The sequence below is a fragment of the Varanus komodoensis genome, unplaced genomic scaffold, assembly GCF_004798865.1.
Source record: "Varanus komodoensis strain SLA01 unplaced genomic scaffold, ASM479886v1 scaffold2, whole genome shotgun sequence".
NCBI lineage: Eukaryota > Metazoa > Chordata > Lepidosauria > Squamata > Varanidae > Varanus > Varanus komodoensis.
In genome coordinates, this window is record NW_025335568.1 from 11,179,386 (window position 1) to 11,195,795 (window position 16,410).

Below are 16,410 nucleotides of genomic sequence, written 5' to 3' on the forward strand. Positions count from 1 at the left end.
TAAGTGTAGTGCTAGAGTGTCAGACTGGGATTTGGCCATGAAGCTCACTGATCTGCCTCTGGGCCAATCAAGGATTCTCCACCTAACCTACCTATTTCAGAGGGTTGTTGGAGAGAAGAAGGACAGCATAAGCCACCTTGGGTTCCTTACAGAAGGTAAAAAGGGGGGCTGTAACTGCAGTAATAAGACATAAAATGCCAACAGCTTTCAGCTTTATCTACCATCCACACTGCAAGAAGAGCATTTTTGTTTTCTTAAAGTCTGTTCAGCCTACGTAACTCAAAAGGAGAAGCAAAAGTGACAAGAAGTGGCTAAGCCATTTACCTGGTTGGTGTTAGCAGGCAGGAAAGCTAATGCAGCAGTAACGCTGCCCTGCGAAGCCAAGAGACTGGCGTACTGACTCATTTTTTCAGCCAGAACAGCTCCTACAGCATCCGCATCCATCACCTGTGTCTGCTGGACGGCCTTACGGAGGATGACCACTTTTTCAATGAGGTCCTGAAAAGTTACGATGGAAGAGGAAAGGGAAAAAAATGTTCTGTTGGCTGCCACCACTACCCGAATGTTATCTTACAAACGCATGCAGCTCCAACGTACACCCTTTGGTCATGGTGGTATTCACATACTTCTTAAGAAAGGGAATTGTGCAGGGATGCAGATATTATGGGTGATTAAGTGACACAAGGGGACAATTAGCTTGTTTTCACAAGTATAATTTTGCACATAAGAAATGTTTGAAAAAAAAATAGTGAGCACACAACAGAACAACAAGGAGCACAGTTTATTTGAAATCTTTACACTGAGGTGGGCAGCATGAGCCTTGCAGGTGTAACCCTGGAAGTGCCCCCGGCCCCAATTTCAGCAGCAAAAATGTGCAGGGGCTTTTAAAGCACACATTTAGCTTGAAAACAAGCTAAACCTGACTGCTTAAGCTGCAGCAGAGAAGGGATTTGCCACTCCGAGGGTTGAGGAAGGTTAAAACTGGCCCCCAACCCTCTGAAAGCACCCACTTCTTGGACAGCAAGAGCCTACATCCAAAGATAAATGGAATCATTGACAAGTGCCCCTAAAAGCCCACAGAATTTCAAATAAGGTTCCTTATGAGGGAACCAATTAATAAGGAAACTAACCTGGAGGGACAGCGGATTGCTTCCATCCTGGGCTTTAGTCCAGCAGGCGACCAGTTTCTCTACATTCCCAGCACAAATGTAACACAGGCAAGCCTGCATCTGCAGGGGGCTGTCGCCTTCCCTTTCAAGTCTGGCACCCAACAAATCTAAGAATTAGGAATAAGAACATATGTTTGAATTTCTACAACTAAAAGCCAAAATCATTGCAACACACACAGTATGTGGTACAGTGGTCATGCTCTAACCAGGAGGACTGGCCCACATACTTCACCCTCTACGTGTATGTGCCTATGCCTTCCTCCATATATTCATTAATTTCTTTAGGTTTTTATATATTGCCCCATTCCCAAAGGCTCTGGGCAGTTTAAGTGAGATGTCCTGGTCTATCTTGCCACTGCTTTTTCTGTCATCAAAATCAGATGAACTACGTTTAGTGCTAAGCTCACTTGTGCAATACGGATGTTGTAACAAAGTTTGGTTATAAACTAGGAAATGGAGGAGGGAATCAGTATGTAAGAGATAGGAAAAGGGAAAACAAAGGAGGACACAAAGCCTGCATATAAAGCCAGTTGTCCAAACCTTGGCCTTGATCTGAAGGATCATCTGACTCGAGTGAGAATGGCAGTTGCAACTAATGGTTTGGTTGCCATAACATAACATGTAACCATAACATGACTGGCTGTGCGTGAGTGGAAGTCAGCAGGCATGTTTCCTCCGCAAGTTCTTCACGTCTGCTTTAATCAACATCCCACAACCGTCCAGGCAGTGGGTTGTTGAGCATGATGTGTGAACCTGAAGCTCTGGGCTTTTAGGAATTAATCCATGGTTAAGTAATTGATCGTTTGCTGTTAAATATTCACTGTATCAAATCCGCTTGATATACTGCAGTCCCCAGAAGATCCTCAAATAGTAACCAGAAGGTGCGTAGATTATGCAACAAGTGCTGATTTTTCTTAAGCAGCTCTCCAACAGCTGGGGCGACAGGTCACCAAGTGCGAATTAAGTGAGCTGAAAATCCAGCAAGCTCTTGTGCTCAGGACAGATGACGTCTAGTGACTACTCCTTATTGTTATTGGTTTGATCTGCAGTTCTTTAAGATACCAACAAAACTGTGGTGTTAGTTGACCCAATATACCAGTCTTCCCTCAGAGAACAGCTGGGTGGGGATAAGAGGAGCTGAGGGACTGCACTCCAGACAGTGGCAGGTTAGAGGAACACCTGTGCCCAGTATTACTGTTCCTTTGCATCACAGACCAATGGAACACTGTTAGCAATTGAGGTCGCATTCAGTGGGTGACCTGTGCAATACAAGAGCTGCAAGTACTGTTTTCACCTTCAGAAATTCATATCCCAAGAGCCTAAATTAAAAGAATTATTTAATAATTCTATGTATTATTTCACTGAAGAAAATTCATGGCGTAAAAAACCAATGTGGCCATGAAACGAAAAAGTGCCCTATACTTTATCAGGTCTATTTTCCTTACCGCAGAGAGATGCAAATTCATCTGGCCCAGCATAAGTCAACACGGCTGCTAGAGCCTCTCTCCAGTTGTGCAGATCACAAGACTGGACAATCTCTTTCCAGTTCTTGGTCACAACTGCAGTGATGAGCTGGAAAGCAAAGAAAGGAACACACACAGTACATTCAGAGCGTCCTTTCCCAGCACTGAGCATGTTATCAAGCAGGAATCCCACCCATGAGATACCCAACATGAGAGTCAAGCATTTAAAGACTATCTGTAATGGCACAACCCCTTGCGTGCTTTGACAGGAAAAAGTCCCACAACTCTCAACATGCAGGACTTTGCTCTGTTGAAGCATGCATGGGACTAAGCCCCAGGTCTTGCTTTAAGCCAGGATCCAACCACATTCACACTGTGGCTTGATACTGCCGCTACTAGTGCAGTGGCACTGGCATTCTGGTCATGATTCATTTGGATTGTGATCTGCACAGCACAAAGGAACAGAAGGTCTGAGCTGGTAGAATATGAAGATCACAGTTTCTGAATCCACCCCGCTCTTAAAGCCTTGCTAGTTGATAACAGGCATAAAAAAGGGGAGAAAAACATACAGAGTGTCTTTCAGCCTGGGGGCATGAAGAATCCAGCACTCTTTCCCATGCTTGACCCTGGCCCAGCAAGGGACTCAAGCCAAGATCAAGTCTGCAAATGCACAGGGACACTAGCAGGCTTTCAACTGAATTATTCTTCTGCAAAATAGGCAAACCCCGCGTTCGTTCGTTCGTTCATTCATTCATTTATTTATTTTGTATTCCACGCTGCTAGACCCCATAGGACTCTCTAGGCAGATTACCACAACAATGAATAACAGAATAAAATCACAGTATACTATTAAAATAACAACAAAAGGACAATAATATAGAAGAACATGTGACAATATATAGCTGAGAGTCATATACCTGTGCAACAATGGTACTTGCTTCCTGCCTAGCACACAAGCAAGTACTTGGCGTTTGGGCTTAGAGCAAAGAGTCCTACCAGAGGGCCCAGATTTACTTCCTCCCTACCCGCTGAACTAGGCCTTAGGTATTTCCTGCAAGCAAGCAAGCAAATTCCAGCCCACGCTCACAAATATAAACCACACCAGAGCAGTATGAGAACAGGTAGAAAGAGGAGAAAGTTCCGTACTGGACAGGTATGTAATTCTATATCTCTTAAGCTTTACCTCTTTAGTATTTCCAAATGTTTTATTCATCAAGCTCTATACCCCAAACAACTGTAAAATGTACATGGAATGGTAGCTGCACCATTTTTCATATCAACAGAACTCTCTAGAATTTGGTAATCTAATTCAAGAATTTGATTGCTTAGAGCTGTGCCTAAATTACTGTATCTACTATTCCTGGAGGACTGATTTATTTTGGTTTCACAGCAAAAGTGCCCTTTGCTCGGGCAAACAGCGGAAACTTCAATCTTGCTGAGGTGTGACCTGCAGTCACCTTGGGTAGATTGACGGGGCAGTAAGAAAGCAAACCAAGCAACTAAAATGAAAACTTGTTTGGGAGGAGAGGAAGTCAACTCCATCCAGGAAAAAATGATAAGGGTGGAGGTTTGGAGAAAACTCATTTCATACAATTCTGAGACAGACTGACCCAAAGGTCAGGTATCTGTCAGACAGCTATCCATGTCCCAGACTTGATTTATTTCTGTTTTGGTCTAGCAGAATGACAAGACTGTCATCCTGTACAGCAGCAGTGCATGAACATTAGGACCTAGGCACTACAATTTAGGATCTGGCCCCCGTAACGGCTGAGTTGTGCCTTTCTCTGCAAGAGTGTGTGCAGCCCAAATGGAGCTGAAAGTACATGGTGCACCACCCTCCCCATGGCACAGACCGAACAGTAGATGAATGTATCTCAATTAAAAACAAACAAACAAACTACCTTGAGAATTGGCTCAAAAAAGTTTGAAACCATCTTCCTGTCTGCACCAGGTTGAGGATGAGGGAACTTTCCTAGCCTACTGTTCTATTATCTCGCCAGTCACTACATGACCAGAGGATACTTTAACCTACTGGCTTTTAGTAAACCAGGACTGCAGTAAGAGATCATGAATGAACAGAGCTGTTGTCACAGAGGCTGTGGGAAAACAATGGGGAGTGCAGTCAGTTCCCATTCCTTTCACACAGAGAAATACAGCCAAAGATTTTAAAAATTAGGCAGTCACACACATCGTTCTGAATGCAGTGCTCAGTTCGCTGCTCCTGCTGCCACAGCAGCAGAGAAAAAAGAGAGGGGAGGAACGGCTTTGTTAGCAATTATGCCTCTCCCAGGGGATGCCAAGAATGAACAACCTGAGGCCTGTGACAGAAACAGGGCCTTTAGAAAGGAACAGCCTCCTGGAAAGCAGGGGAAGTGGGGGAGGGGGGCACCACCTGCTGCATGCACTGCAACACGTTATTTCAGAAGCACATTGTGTTTAAAAATAAGTTCTTGCAAAATTATTAAATACTGCAGCTCTAGATAGGACAAGACAATTTTACACTGTTAGCTGTTCCCAAAGATGTGTTTCTGGGATAGCCTTCCTCAACCTGGTGCCCTCCATGAGTTCTGGCCTTCGACTCCCAGCAGGTCTAGCTAGCATGGTGCCAACCCTCAAGAATTCTGGGAGATGTGGTTCGAAACATCTGGAGGGCATCTGGTTGGAGAAGGCTGCACTTTGTGATGTAGAGCCCCATTACCTGGTCCCCTGGGCTGGTACATGCCTTACAAATCCAATCTGTCAACAGTAGCTAAGAGACTGGGAGCAGGAGACTGGATTAAATGTTTTCTCTCAAAGGACATTCCCTACTCCTTCCACAATTGCAGTTAAAAGTTATTCTGACATCAGTGTTGATTGTTCTTAGGACGCACTTCCCTCTGGGGAGTGGCCAGGGAAAACTTGCAATCCCACAGCAAACTCCTGAATGGCTCATTTTTGAGTTCAGTCATCTCCCCACATGGTATTTGAACTGATGCTAACACGTCCTCTTGTAAATAGACACACCAGTTCATTTGATCTCTGCAAATTCTTCTGGCTGCCTAGCTAATCCTCTGGATGAATGATGGGGTTACAAGAACACACACTTTGGCTACTTAAAACTCTACATACCCTAGTAATTTTGCCTCGTGTCTTTGCAAAGTATTTCTTCTGTGTCTTGGACAGCAGCTCCTGGCCTCCAGCTGTTGCCAGTATAATCGCATCAGCCATGCGATTGTCATGGAGGCAGAGATCAACTGCGCCTTCAAAGTTGCCTGTCAGCAGAGCCTGAGTGATCAAGCCATCAATATCTGTGCCAAGGGAAATAAAAAATACATGCTGCTAATTACCACTGCAGCTTGACAAAAATGTCAAATTCAGACATGTTGAGAGATGTTCTGTGTGAAAGGCTTATTTGTTTTTACCTCCAGTGACAGAAATGTTAAATGTTTCATTTGCAGAAGGCAGTACATCCACCTCATCTTTGGTAATCTAGCAGGAACAAAGAAAGCAGTTAAGCAGGTCTGTAGGAGCTTGTCTAAATACACAACCTACACTGGGAAGAGGAGCTATGCTCTCACGCTGTCGTCTCCCTAATGGGTTGTTGTCTTATAAACAAGAAAGGGATATTGCTGCTGTATGAGCACCACAAAGTGATACACATACAGTGGAAGTCCCTTTGTCCAGCCCTCTGTCCTGCAGGTTAAAATCCCCGAGCATCCTGGTACATTGTGCCAATTTAGGCTTGCAACTCCACACCTCAGCATAAGCTCCACTGAAGTTAATGGGCCTCACTTTTCAGAGAAGAGGCACAGGACTGGACACAGTCATGCAACTCAAAGGGACGATTGTTAGACCATCATGTTGCGTCAATAAAGCTGCAGTTTCCTAATGCAAATGGCAACCAGGAGACATGCATCAAAATATCCAGTGGGAGGGACATCTATTGAAATATCAGCTAGCGCTTCTTGAAGTGAATGGGGAAGGATGTAAGGATTTTATTAAATCCATTCTTTGTGTGTTTTGTGGATTGCAGGTGGCTTTTGTTCCCGTGTTCATTCATTGATGGAAGTGGATGTTTTAAAGGAAGGTACAAGAGTTTCATTCCACTTGCACAAACGCACAACTTCTCCCTCCCCAAGTCTGTAGAATTCATGCAGTTCCAAAACATTTGCTCCACAGGTTGGATTCACAGAAGTCTGAACTCCTTTGAATTATTGCAGGGCTTTTGTTTAAACATCCCTGCAGATACTCTAGCTTTATGGCTTACACCCAAACTCTCATGAGTTAGAAGGCAAAAAGGGAAAACAAATTTATTCTGAAGAAGCAATATCCTTGCAGGGGGGATTCTGCTAATTAAGTATATGTAGAACCTACTAGCAAATTTATTTAGCCCTCTTGAGTTTAAGGACATTCCTGGAGACACTAATGAGATGCAACTGCAAACCCAGTCTTATTGTTCTATTCTGTACACCAGAATGGGCAAGCCCATGTAATTTGTGTGCAACCTATATATCTGATGCCATTGTAATCCTCTGGCCACCTTCCTGAAAAGGAACAACTTCAGGGCATCCACACCTCTGATCAAATAAATTCAACCAGGAATTAGAAGGACGGACTAGTGCAGTAAAGGCTTGCAGGCACTGCTGCCCTCTGGTGGCAGAGAGCTGTCATTGCCCCAATGAGGGGGTTAAGAAACTGCACTGTACAGCGTAACAACACAGTCTGCCTGGCATTTTGGGGGGTGGGGGCCGGTGGGCTGTGGAGCAAGCCTCAAGGATGGACACAGCTGGGCACCTGTCAAGGGCCCACCAGCCAGTAGGGGCCGACTGACGAGAGCCCCTGGAGGTGCTCCTGCTCTTCACCACTGCAACCTGCTGCCTTTCACTTTGGCCCAGATGGCATGAAAGAGGAACGGAGGGTCACTGCCTCTCTGTTCACTGGCTCTTTTCCTGTTAAAAAGCAGCTGGTAGCACTGAAGGGAAAGAGGAGAAGCAAGAGCAGGAGGTGCCCACGGTGGTGGTGAGGAAGAACCACTGAGGCAGGGGGTTAGACTGTCTTGCTCAAAAGGCCTTAAAACATGGGTGAAGACTGACCCTGACCTGGTTCACGCATAGCAGCAATTCCTGGGCTGGCTAACCCACCAATTGCCTTGGCTGAGCAGGAGCAGTGAGTTCGCCTAACAACAGCCCACTGTTTGCTACTGGTTTAACTTTGAGGTGTTCAACACCTAAACACACCAGAGTGCCTGGGCTCAGACATCATGACAATGTGCTATTCCTAAGCTTTTAACTAAAAGCTAAAGCAATGAGTACTGCTGCTCCACCGTAACAACATCCCAGGAAATACATGTAAACAAACATATTTACTCAAGTTGCAAAGTTTTACTTTTGTCTTGGTGCAAGGGAAGCGGAGTAATTTTTAGGATGTATGCAGTCTTGCTTGAACATATCGTATTTCATTCTACTGAGTCATATGTTTGTGCATCTAATGTACACATATACATATAGACACATCCAGGAGCAAACTAGATAGTGATTAAGCACCCACGTGCATAGCACCTCTAGCACAAAAGAGAATGAATACCTCTGCCAAGTGCTGATCTTTAGCAGCCAGGCCCTCTTCGTTATCACTTTGTACAGACTGGTCAGCTTCCTCAACAGCCTTCCCCGCAGATGAGAAGAGGGTGTGATTCAATGGTTTAAGCAGAGAGAAAGACACCAATGCCGTCAAGCCGGCCCCAAATAGCCCCCACATGCCCCAAAGAATCTAAATGTTAGCAAACCAACAATAAAAAAAGGCCACCAGCTTTTTTCTTCCTTTTTAAGTCATCTCATACACAGTGACTAATGTTTGTCAAAATATATGTTTTCACAAGGGTAATTGCAACCCACACTGACAAAGGAATAAGTGGGAGGCAGCCTTACAGATGTGACAGTCAGGGTGAAACTTTAGATTCTAAATTACTTCATGAATACCAGAGCAAAGAAGGAGGATCGCTTACAGAGAAAGAGTGCATTTTCAGCATACAAGTTCTGTAGGAATTGCATGACCATTAGTAACTAGTAGCGTGAGATGTTATTATGTCTTAGGTTGTGCAAGGGCTGAGAAAGAGACAGAAATATTTGCATAGACTGGCTGGAGAAATACCTGCCATTACAGACGAACATCACTCTACTGAACTGTTCTCAAAGCAAGAAATCTACGGCCAGCCTAATTCTCTGATCTGCACAGGATCTTCCAGTAGAAGTTTTGAGATCTTGACAAAGGCAGGAATTGGGATTCTTTACCTCAGTGCGATTTTTCTCAATAGTAAAGTTATACCACAGGTCCGCTCACTCGTGCTTGTTCATGGCACTGTAAACCACAGATGAGCACAGGGGAGATCCCCGGCTGTTTGGGTCTTCAGTTCCCAGCATTCTTGACCAACAGCTATGCTAGCAGAGGCTCCTTGGCACTGAAGTCACAAACATCTGGAAATTCCCTGCCCTGCACCACTCTTTCCCAATCTGGTGCCCTCCAGATGTTTTGTATTATGACTCCCAACGTTCCTGACAATTGGTCACATAGGCTACGGTTGATGGGAGTAGAAATCAAAAACATTTGGAGGGCCCCAAGCTGGGGATGAGTGTTCTAACCTAGATTCAAAGTGCAGTGCATAAATATGGCAAATATGGACTTCCATATGCTGCTTTTGTTCGAGGCAAAATCTAAGCTAGAAGACTCCCCCCATCACCATTTACATCCCTAGCTGTTACGGTTTTAACCTGTCACTTTTCACCCAGCAGTAGATGGTACAAATGTCAAAACCCCCTGCAAGAAACCTGCAACAACACCTGCCGTTCTTAATGTACAAGTCCTGGGTATTTTCCCTTTGTGATGCAGAAGTGGCTGTGCCTCCTGTTCCTCAAATCACTGCAACAGGCAGCTCACTTGCCTTCCTTTTAAAAAATGATCTATCCACTGAGCTTTTATTTGATTCAGAACAAAAGAGCAGTGCCTCTGTAGAGACCGAATGCCATAAATCTTTCCAGAAATATGGGGAAGGATAGAGAGAGATTATGCTGTCGGACACCCAAACAGCAACATAAAGCACTACAGTCCAGCCTACAGCAGGATTTACAAACGAGTAACGGAAAGAGAAAGAAAGGCGAATTTCTCTCCTGTGCACATGGTTGAGTGAACCAGCTAAAAAAACCAAACTAGCTTTACAAAGTTTAAAAAGCTGAAGGTTTCTTTTTTAATGAATGTTAAGCCTGACCACGTGCTGTTAAACTGTAGAAAAATCTTAGGACAAAATTATATGATCAATATGTTTTTGTACAAATACTGTGCTGCCACAGAAACAAGAATGCAGTGAAACATTATAGCCAACATCTCACATAAGTCCCATTCATTTTAGTGGAGCCACTAACAGCGGGTGCAACCCAGCGGCTGCCAAGTTCCAAATGTTACCTAATTTGCATGAGCATAGCTTACATTTGTTTTCTTACCTCATTTAGTTCTCTACCATGAAGACTATTTTTACTGAGAGCCGAAGTAATCTGAAGGGAGGAAATGGCACACAGTTTATGTGAAGAGAAAGGAGCAAAACTTCAACATTCCCAATTTGCCAAAATGGCAACGGGGGGGTACAACTTTGATACCATCCACAATAATAAATCAATAATAATGGTTTATTATTACAGTATATCAATCTGACACGGGAGATCACCGAGAGGCCTATGTCTATAACAGGTCTTTACTTTTAATCTTTTTGATCTGACCCTGTGTCAGAAATTATGTACTGCAAGAAAAAACAAACCAAACAGCGATACTAAGAATTAATGCAAGTCCTTCCCCTTCTGTCCCTCTCCCTTTTCCCTTTTCAGTCATGTATTTTAGATTAGTCAGTGAACAGGGGTGGTCTTTTCAGCGACTGCACATAAGCTGCTCTGTGGACCTTTTTTGGCTGAGGCAAAAATGCTTTAAAATACCAACAAATCTGACTGGAAAGGGCCTTTGCCACATGACGAGCATTTTTCTTTTCCTATGGGAAAGCAAAAAACAGCATGCTGGCAGCTCGGTATTTACCTTTTTTCCCAGGTCATCCTTCCTGTACCCCAAGAGTTCCAGATACTTGCTACGGGAATCCTCTTCAAAATGCACCTGTAGAAAAAACAGACTTTAAAACCTAATTTTACTTTCCTTCTTCCTCCCCACCTGGTCTTCACAGCTTCTCTTCTTCTAAATGGAAATGCAGCATGGTGAATTTGAAGCTCGATGCAACACTGAAAGAAAATCCAGTAGCACTAGTCCTTCCCTGACATAAGCAGGGAGCATGGGATCACCACTGACTAGGACAAACAGTTTTGTGTGACTTCTTGACAAAAGTGCTCAGAATACTTGAAGTGAAGTTTTTCCTAGAGTATGCGAACTGCAGCACTGCCCCTACTAGAATTCGATGCTCACTTACATCAGGACAGAAGTTAAGGGGTAGGGATGTAGGAGTTGAGAAAGAAGACTTAGATGGATATAGCAATGTAGTCGAAACCACGTGGGTCTACTCAAGGAGTGTAGTGGGGTGCGATAGGGGCAGATCTAGATTGGTGGCAAGGTGCTGCAGTTTCTATTGCTCCCTGGCAGATCTGTATCTATCAAGTAAAATATATATAATAATTTGATTTATTGCATTTGCATCCTATCTTTTTCTTACAAATAACTCAAGATAGAGCCTCTCCATTTTATCTTCAGAGTAACCCTGTGAGGTAGGTGGGGCTGAGGGTCTGCGACTGTCCCAGAGTCACCCAATGCGCTTCAGGGCTGAGTAGGGACTAGAGCCCAGGTCCCCGGAGCCCCAGTCCCACATTCTAACCACTATACCACACTGGCTCTCTGGGTCTCTTTCAGTCCCCTGAATTGTGGATCCAGTTTTAACATGGTCAGTATTCATGTTCCTGGGAAAGGGCAAGGAGCATGTACACAACAGCTCAGCAAAATAATGAAGCCCATTATTTTCAATGCCTAATATTTTGCCCTTGAAACATTAGTCCAGTGGGGGAGCTACTCTGCATAACTGGGGTGACAGTTAAGAGGCCTGTCCATGCCAGCAGGTAGTCACACCCCTGGCTCTTTCCTACAAAGTTAGCATTTCTGCCCAGCGGGGTGCTGATGCAGCGGACAAGAACTGTACAGCCCACCTCTGCGCACATGGCTGGACCACTGCAAAAAACTGTGATGGAGAGCCAAGGAAAAGGTGTGGCTAATGTAATGTTGAAACTGGACTCCTAACCAGGAAAGTGTGAGGAATCCTTTTGTGGGGGAGAATCCACCAGGTTCCCTGTGTCTGGCTCCCCCGACTCCGGCCCACTCTCTCGCTGCTGTGAGTCTGGCTTCCTTGTGAGTGCTCCAAGCATTCCAGAGACTTCCTCAGAATCAGGTCCTGCATGAACCCTGCACAGCTGGCATCCCTCTTCCACGCACGTGACTCGCAGCGTTTGTTTGTGCCGCACTTGACATGGAAGCAGGCTGCTGGTTGTGCAACCCTCATTCGGTGCACGCTTGTGGACTTTGTCTTGGCTCTGCTCACTTTCTACAACAGGGCTGAGCTCAAGAGGAAGCCTGCAAACTGAAGAGGGATGGATTCTGGGGAGCTTTGTTGCAATGCTATTCCAAATTCACTACACTCTGTGTATAGGCTAATAACAACAACAGTTGTACATTTATTCAATGCTTCTCACTAAAAAAGACTCAATGCATCTTACAGCAGGGCTTAAAACATGCCAAGAATGTAAGACCAGGAGGTTTGATACAGAAGCGACCTCTGAAATTACCTTTAAGAAAGACCACACGTTCTTCTCAAAGTCATTCTTAGCAGCAGCAATCTTCCTCTGACAATAGTTGATGAAAGCTTCTGCTCGCACAGCCTCCTGCAGCTGATCAGAACGGTTCAGGAATTCCTTCTCGGTGACAACTTGGCTGATGTAGACATGATGGCGGGGCGGAGGCTGATCTGTTCCCTGCTGCTGAGGCTTGCTAGCCTCAAATGTAACCAGCTTCCCTCCAAACTGGAATTGAAACACACCACAGACAAGGTCCAGACAACAGTTTTAATCCACTGCGATTAAAGTTAGTGCTCTTCAGCGCACATGCCCAGGAGAGCGGTCATTTTCAGAGACAGGTGTGGTAGCTCTGAAACTGACATTTGAGAGAAGTCTGCAAACCATCATTTAAAGGCCTCTAGTTCTATGCCTGGAGTCTTCTGCCTGAAACCCTAGAGAGCCATTCGTGTTTTCCCTTCCCTCCTTAGGCTCGGCAAGACTGCCATACAGCAAAAGAAACACAATCCTGTTGTATGCCTTCTGGAGATGTCAAGAACATCACGAGCTTTCTGTATAGCACAGTAATGAAAACTTTCCACTTACAGAGAAAGATGCACCCACAGGCCGGCGGATCCACTTGGGTGGCTTCTTCAGTGGCAGGACTGTGGGAGTGGTCTGCTGTGGAAGCTGCAGCGGAGGGAGGGGTTGGCCTGTGCCGAAGGGATCGAGATTCCCGAAGGATGATGACAGCTGTTAAGGAGAGAGAGAGAGAAAAAATAATCCACAACTCCTGCTCATTATGACAATTTGGAATGATTCTGTATTTAAGAGCTTGCTGATCCAGAGATTATCGGTATTCAGGGGGCTGAGCAGAGCCAAAGAGTTAACAGCTGTTTAGTAATCTCCCATCTATAACATGGGATATTAGAATAACATGCTTGTTCTCCTTGGCACCTTAGTGCTTATAGCCTCCTAGAAAAGCCAGTGACTCCTGAGATATCCAGAACAGGTACTGAAAAACCCTGGAAAAAGCATCATAATCTCTGAATTCTGATTGTGTGAGCAAGTTCCAAAAGTCTACAAGTATGGTCAAATTCCACACTTTCTGTATTTAACTTCCTTCAATTTCACCCTTTACAATTCTTCCCCCTGCCCCACACCGTTTATAAACCAGAAAATCTCCATATTACTCCATTAATTATATGAGACTGGATGCAGTCAATGAACACTTGTGCTAGTCTTTAAGGTGCCGCAAACCTCTCTATTGTTTTTCCTGCAATGGACTAACATCACTACCTCCTGGAAATAATTTTGACAGTCAAACTATTTCAAAGTATTTCATTATGAATTACAAAGATCTGTGTTCCTCCAATCTGATAGAAAGTTACCTTTTGTTTGTTTTTTAAAATACCTTGTCCGCTTGTTTCTGACGCAGGTTGTCTGGGCTTCCTCCCATGATTGAGTAAATACTGATCCTCCCATCAAAAGAAGCAGCAGAGAGGATAGCAGGGTTCCTGGGACACCACTGAACATCAAAGCACCACTGGGTAGTGGTAGGAAGTTCATATAACACCTGTGGCCCAAAACCAGACAGGTTAGAAAAACAATGGTGGCTACCAAAAAGAACAGGTACAAGAAAGATCTCCAAGACCTGGGAAATTTTAACACCCCATATAGATCTCCAAGCACTTCCGACAAGCTCTCTTCCCATCTTTTTGTCGAGCAAGTTTTTGTGCACATTTTGTAATTTACATTTTAATTTGTAAATGCATTCGCTGTCATCTACATTATCCTTGCTAATTCTTTCCGTCTGTTTCCAAGTAGACTTCAGTGACACAAACCGGTGGGGTACAGGTTTCTTAAGGGGCAGGAAGGACTAATGAAGGCCAAGAAACGGAGTCATTCCTTAGAAAAAAATCAAGGATTTCACCGAAAAACATGGACCTTTGTGGACCCATTTGTCAGCATGGGCATATTCAAAGCTTAAGCAATGCCTTCCACTTGTATGTTCCTACCTCTCCTGTGTTTGGATTAGAACAGAGAATTTTAGCATCCTTCCCACAGCTCAGCAGCAATTCGGGATCTGCCATACTCCAAGCGATGGTCAAAATGCCCCTATGTAAAAAGGACACAACAAATGAAGTTTTTTAAAAGTTTAAAAATTGAAATGTATGCTGTATTAATCCTTAACTAAAGCTATAATGGAAAAGGGGATGCAGTGGCATGTTTAGCCTCTGCTAAGCTATATTTTAGCAAGGACACTTGCTATCTATATTTGATTTTGCCAGAATGTTTCCCACCGCCACAAGGAAATCCTGTAAGAAGAAAAACATTTACCTTGCATGGCTTTCCAGGACGCGAAGTGGTGAAGACGCAAACCTGAGGTCCCACATCTGAATTACAGGCAGTCTGTCATCTTCTGAAGCCAGAACCATTTGTGTAGCAATATCAGGATGCCAAGCCAGCCCTGAGCAGTGCATCTGAAAGAGGATGACCAGCATTCATAATAATGCTATGTGGGCTTAATTGTTAATATTATTGGATGTTATCTGGCCAGGGCGGCTTATTTTATATTGGTATTTTTGTATTTTTAACTTAATGTTTATATTTTTTTAATTTAATGTTATAATTATTTTTAACTTATTGTTGTAAGCCGCCCCGAGGCTTTGGCGAATGGGGCGGCATAAAAATGTTTTAATAAATAAACAATAAATAAAGGAAAGCCCCACTCCCCTTCTTATATCAAAGTCCTCCTTCCCACACTTTCTCCCCAGGTTGCTGCAGCCCCACCTAAGAAAACTCCTGTGATGGTCCAGGCCTACCATGCATGGTCAAGTACCTGACATGCAGGGGTGTGGGGAGATCAGGAGATCTACGTGTGAATCTTGCATTATGCGTCACGCACACGACAGAGCAGGCTGCACTTGCTGGCCACCACGCAAAGAGCATCTCTGGCCAGGTGGCAGTGAGAAGCCATCGGGAACAAAACTCTTGACTAAAATGACCGTCCACAAGGCGTTCTCCCAACCTGGCTGCCTCCTCGTGCATTGGACTACGATTCCCCATCACCCCCTTCCGACCAGCGTGACGGGTGACCGATGCTTCGAGAAGGAGGTTGGGCAGACGTGTTCTAAAGTGAACTCGCTGAATAGTCACCCGGTTACTGTGGTCGCTGACTTTGATGATTGGTTCATTCTTCCTGAGATCCCAAACGGTGGCACGGCCGCTGGGGCTCGCTGAAGCCAAGATATGCTGGACTTGCCTGTTCCACGCAATGCAGCTAATGTCTTCAGGAGGCTGATGGAAACAGGACAGGCTCTCATTCGACATCACTGGAGGACCGAACTCGTGAATCTGTCTTCCTCAGCTGCAGCTTATTCACGGCTCACAGCTCTGCTGCTCTCCGATCGCAAGTAATCCACCCATCCGCCCACAGCCCACTTGCACTCGCAGCCTTCTAGAGCCACCGTGCAAACCCCCAGAACCCCGCCTTGCACTTTCTCCCAGGGAAGCACGTTACAAGCATTACGGCATCTCCCTGGTTCTGCTCCCTGCCCGTTCCCTTGGACTTAACCACACAGGGAAAAGAGCCCATGTGGCAGGGCTGCAACAGTGAGTAGGCAAAGAAAGCAGCGAGGGAAAGGGAGCAGATATAATGCGCTTGGAGCGAAGAGAAATAGAGTAATTAAGAAGATAAGTATTTGGCAAATTGTAGTTGCAGCTCAGCGTGAAGAATGTGGTGCGGCTCCAGCAAAGGTGCAGGACTGGAATGGTGGGAGCAAAGTGCCCCCACAACCCTCTGTGGGCTGGATGATGGCAGTGCACACGTTCCCCTCAGAATGGAGAAAGAGACTCCACTGTCTGTAGCAGGAATGCGTCCTGGAGTGTCAGCTGAGCTCCTGGTTTTGTGCGGTGTCCCCATGGGGCTGGCCACACAAACCCACCTGGCTGGACTGGGTGGCCCCTTCCAGCGCCACCAAAGTCCCCAAGCTGCCAGCAGGC

The 16,410-nt window shown here is 45.0% G+C and overlaps 1 protein-coding gene across 10 annotated transcripts in view; it reads right to left on the reverse strand.

Annotated features, from left to right (window-relative positions):
• SEC31A (SEC31 homolog A, COPII coat complex component) overlaps window positions 1-16,410 on the reverse strand; it is a 52,331-nt gene that overhangs the window by 23,300 nt on the left and 12,621 nt on the right. For all 10 annotated transcript variants that reach the window (XM_044428384.1, XM_044428391.1, XM_044428389.1 and 7 more), the window contains exons 6-19: window positions 15,565-15,705; window positions 14,746-14,888; window positions 14,424-14,523; window positions 13,820-13,981; window positions 13,012-13,158; window positions 12,421-12,654; window positions 10,682-10,756; window positions 10,102-10,152; window positions 8,195-8,272; window positions 6,034-6,100; window positions 5,741-5,919; window positions 2,615-2,741; window positions 1,131-1,276; window positions 325-498 (exon numbers count right to left, since the gene is read on the reverse strand). In XM_044428384.1, the coding sequence (XP_044284319.1) occupies window positions 325-498; window positions 1,131-1,276; window positions 2,615-2,741; window positions 5,741-5,919; window positions 6,034-6,100; window positions 8,195-8,272; window positions 10,102-10,152; window positions 10,682-10,756; window positions 12,421-12,654; window positions 13,012-13,158; window positions 13,820-13,981; window positions 14,424-14,523; window positions 14,746-14,888; window positions 15,565-15,705 (1,824 nt within the window). The remainder of the gene's footprint in view (window positions 1-324; window positions 499-1,130; window positions 1,277-2,614; window positions 2,742-5,740; window positions 5,920-6,033; window positions 6,101-8,194; window positions 8,273-10,101; window positions 10,153-10,681; window positions 10,757-12,420; window positions 12,655-13,011; window positions 13,159-13,819; window positions 13,982-14,423; window positions 14,524-14,745; window positions 14,889-15,564; window positions 15,706-16,410) is intronic.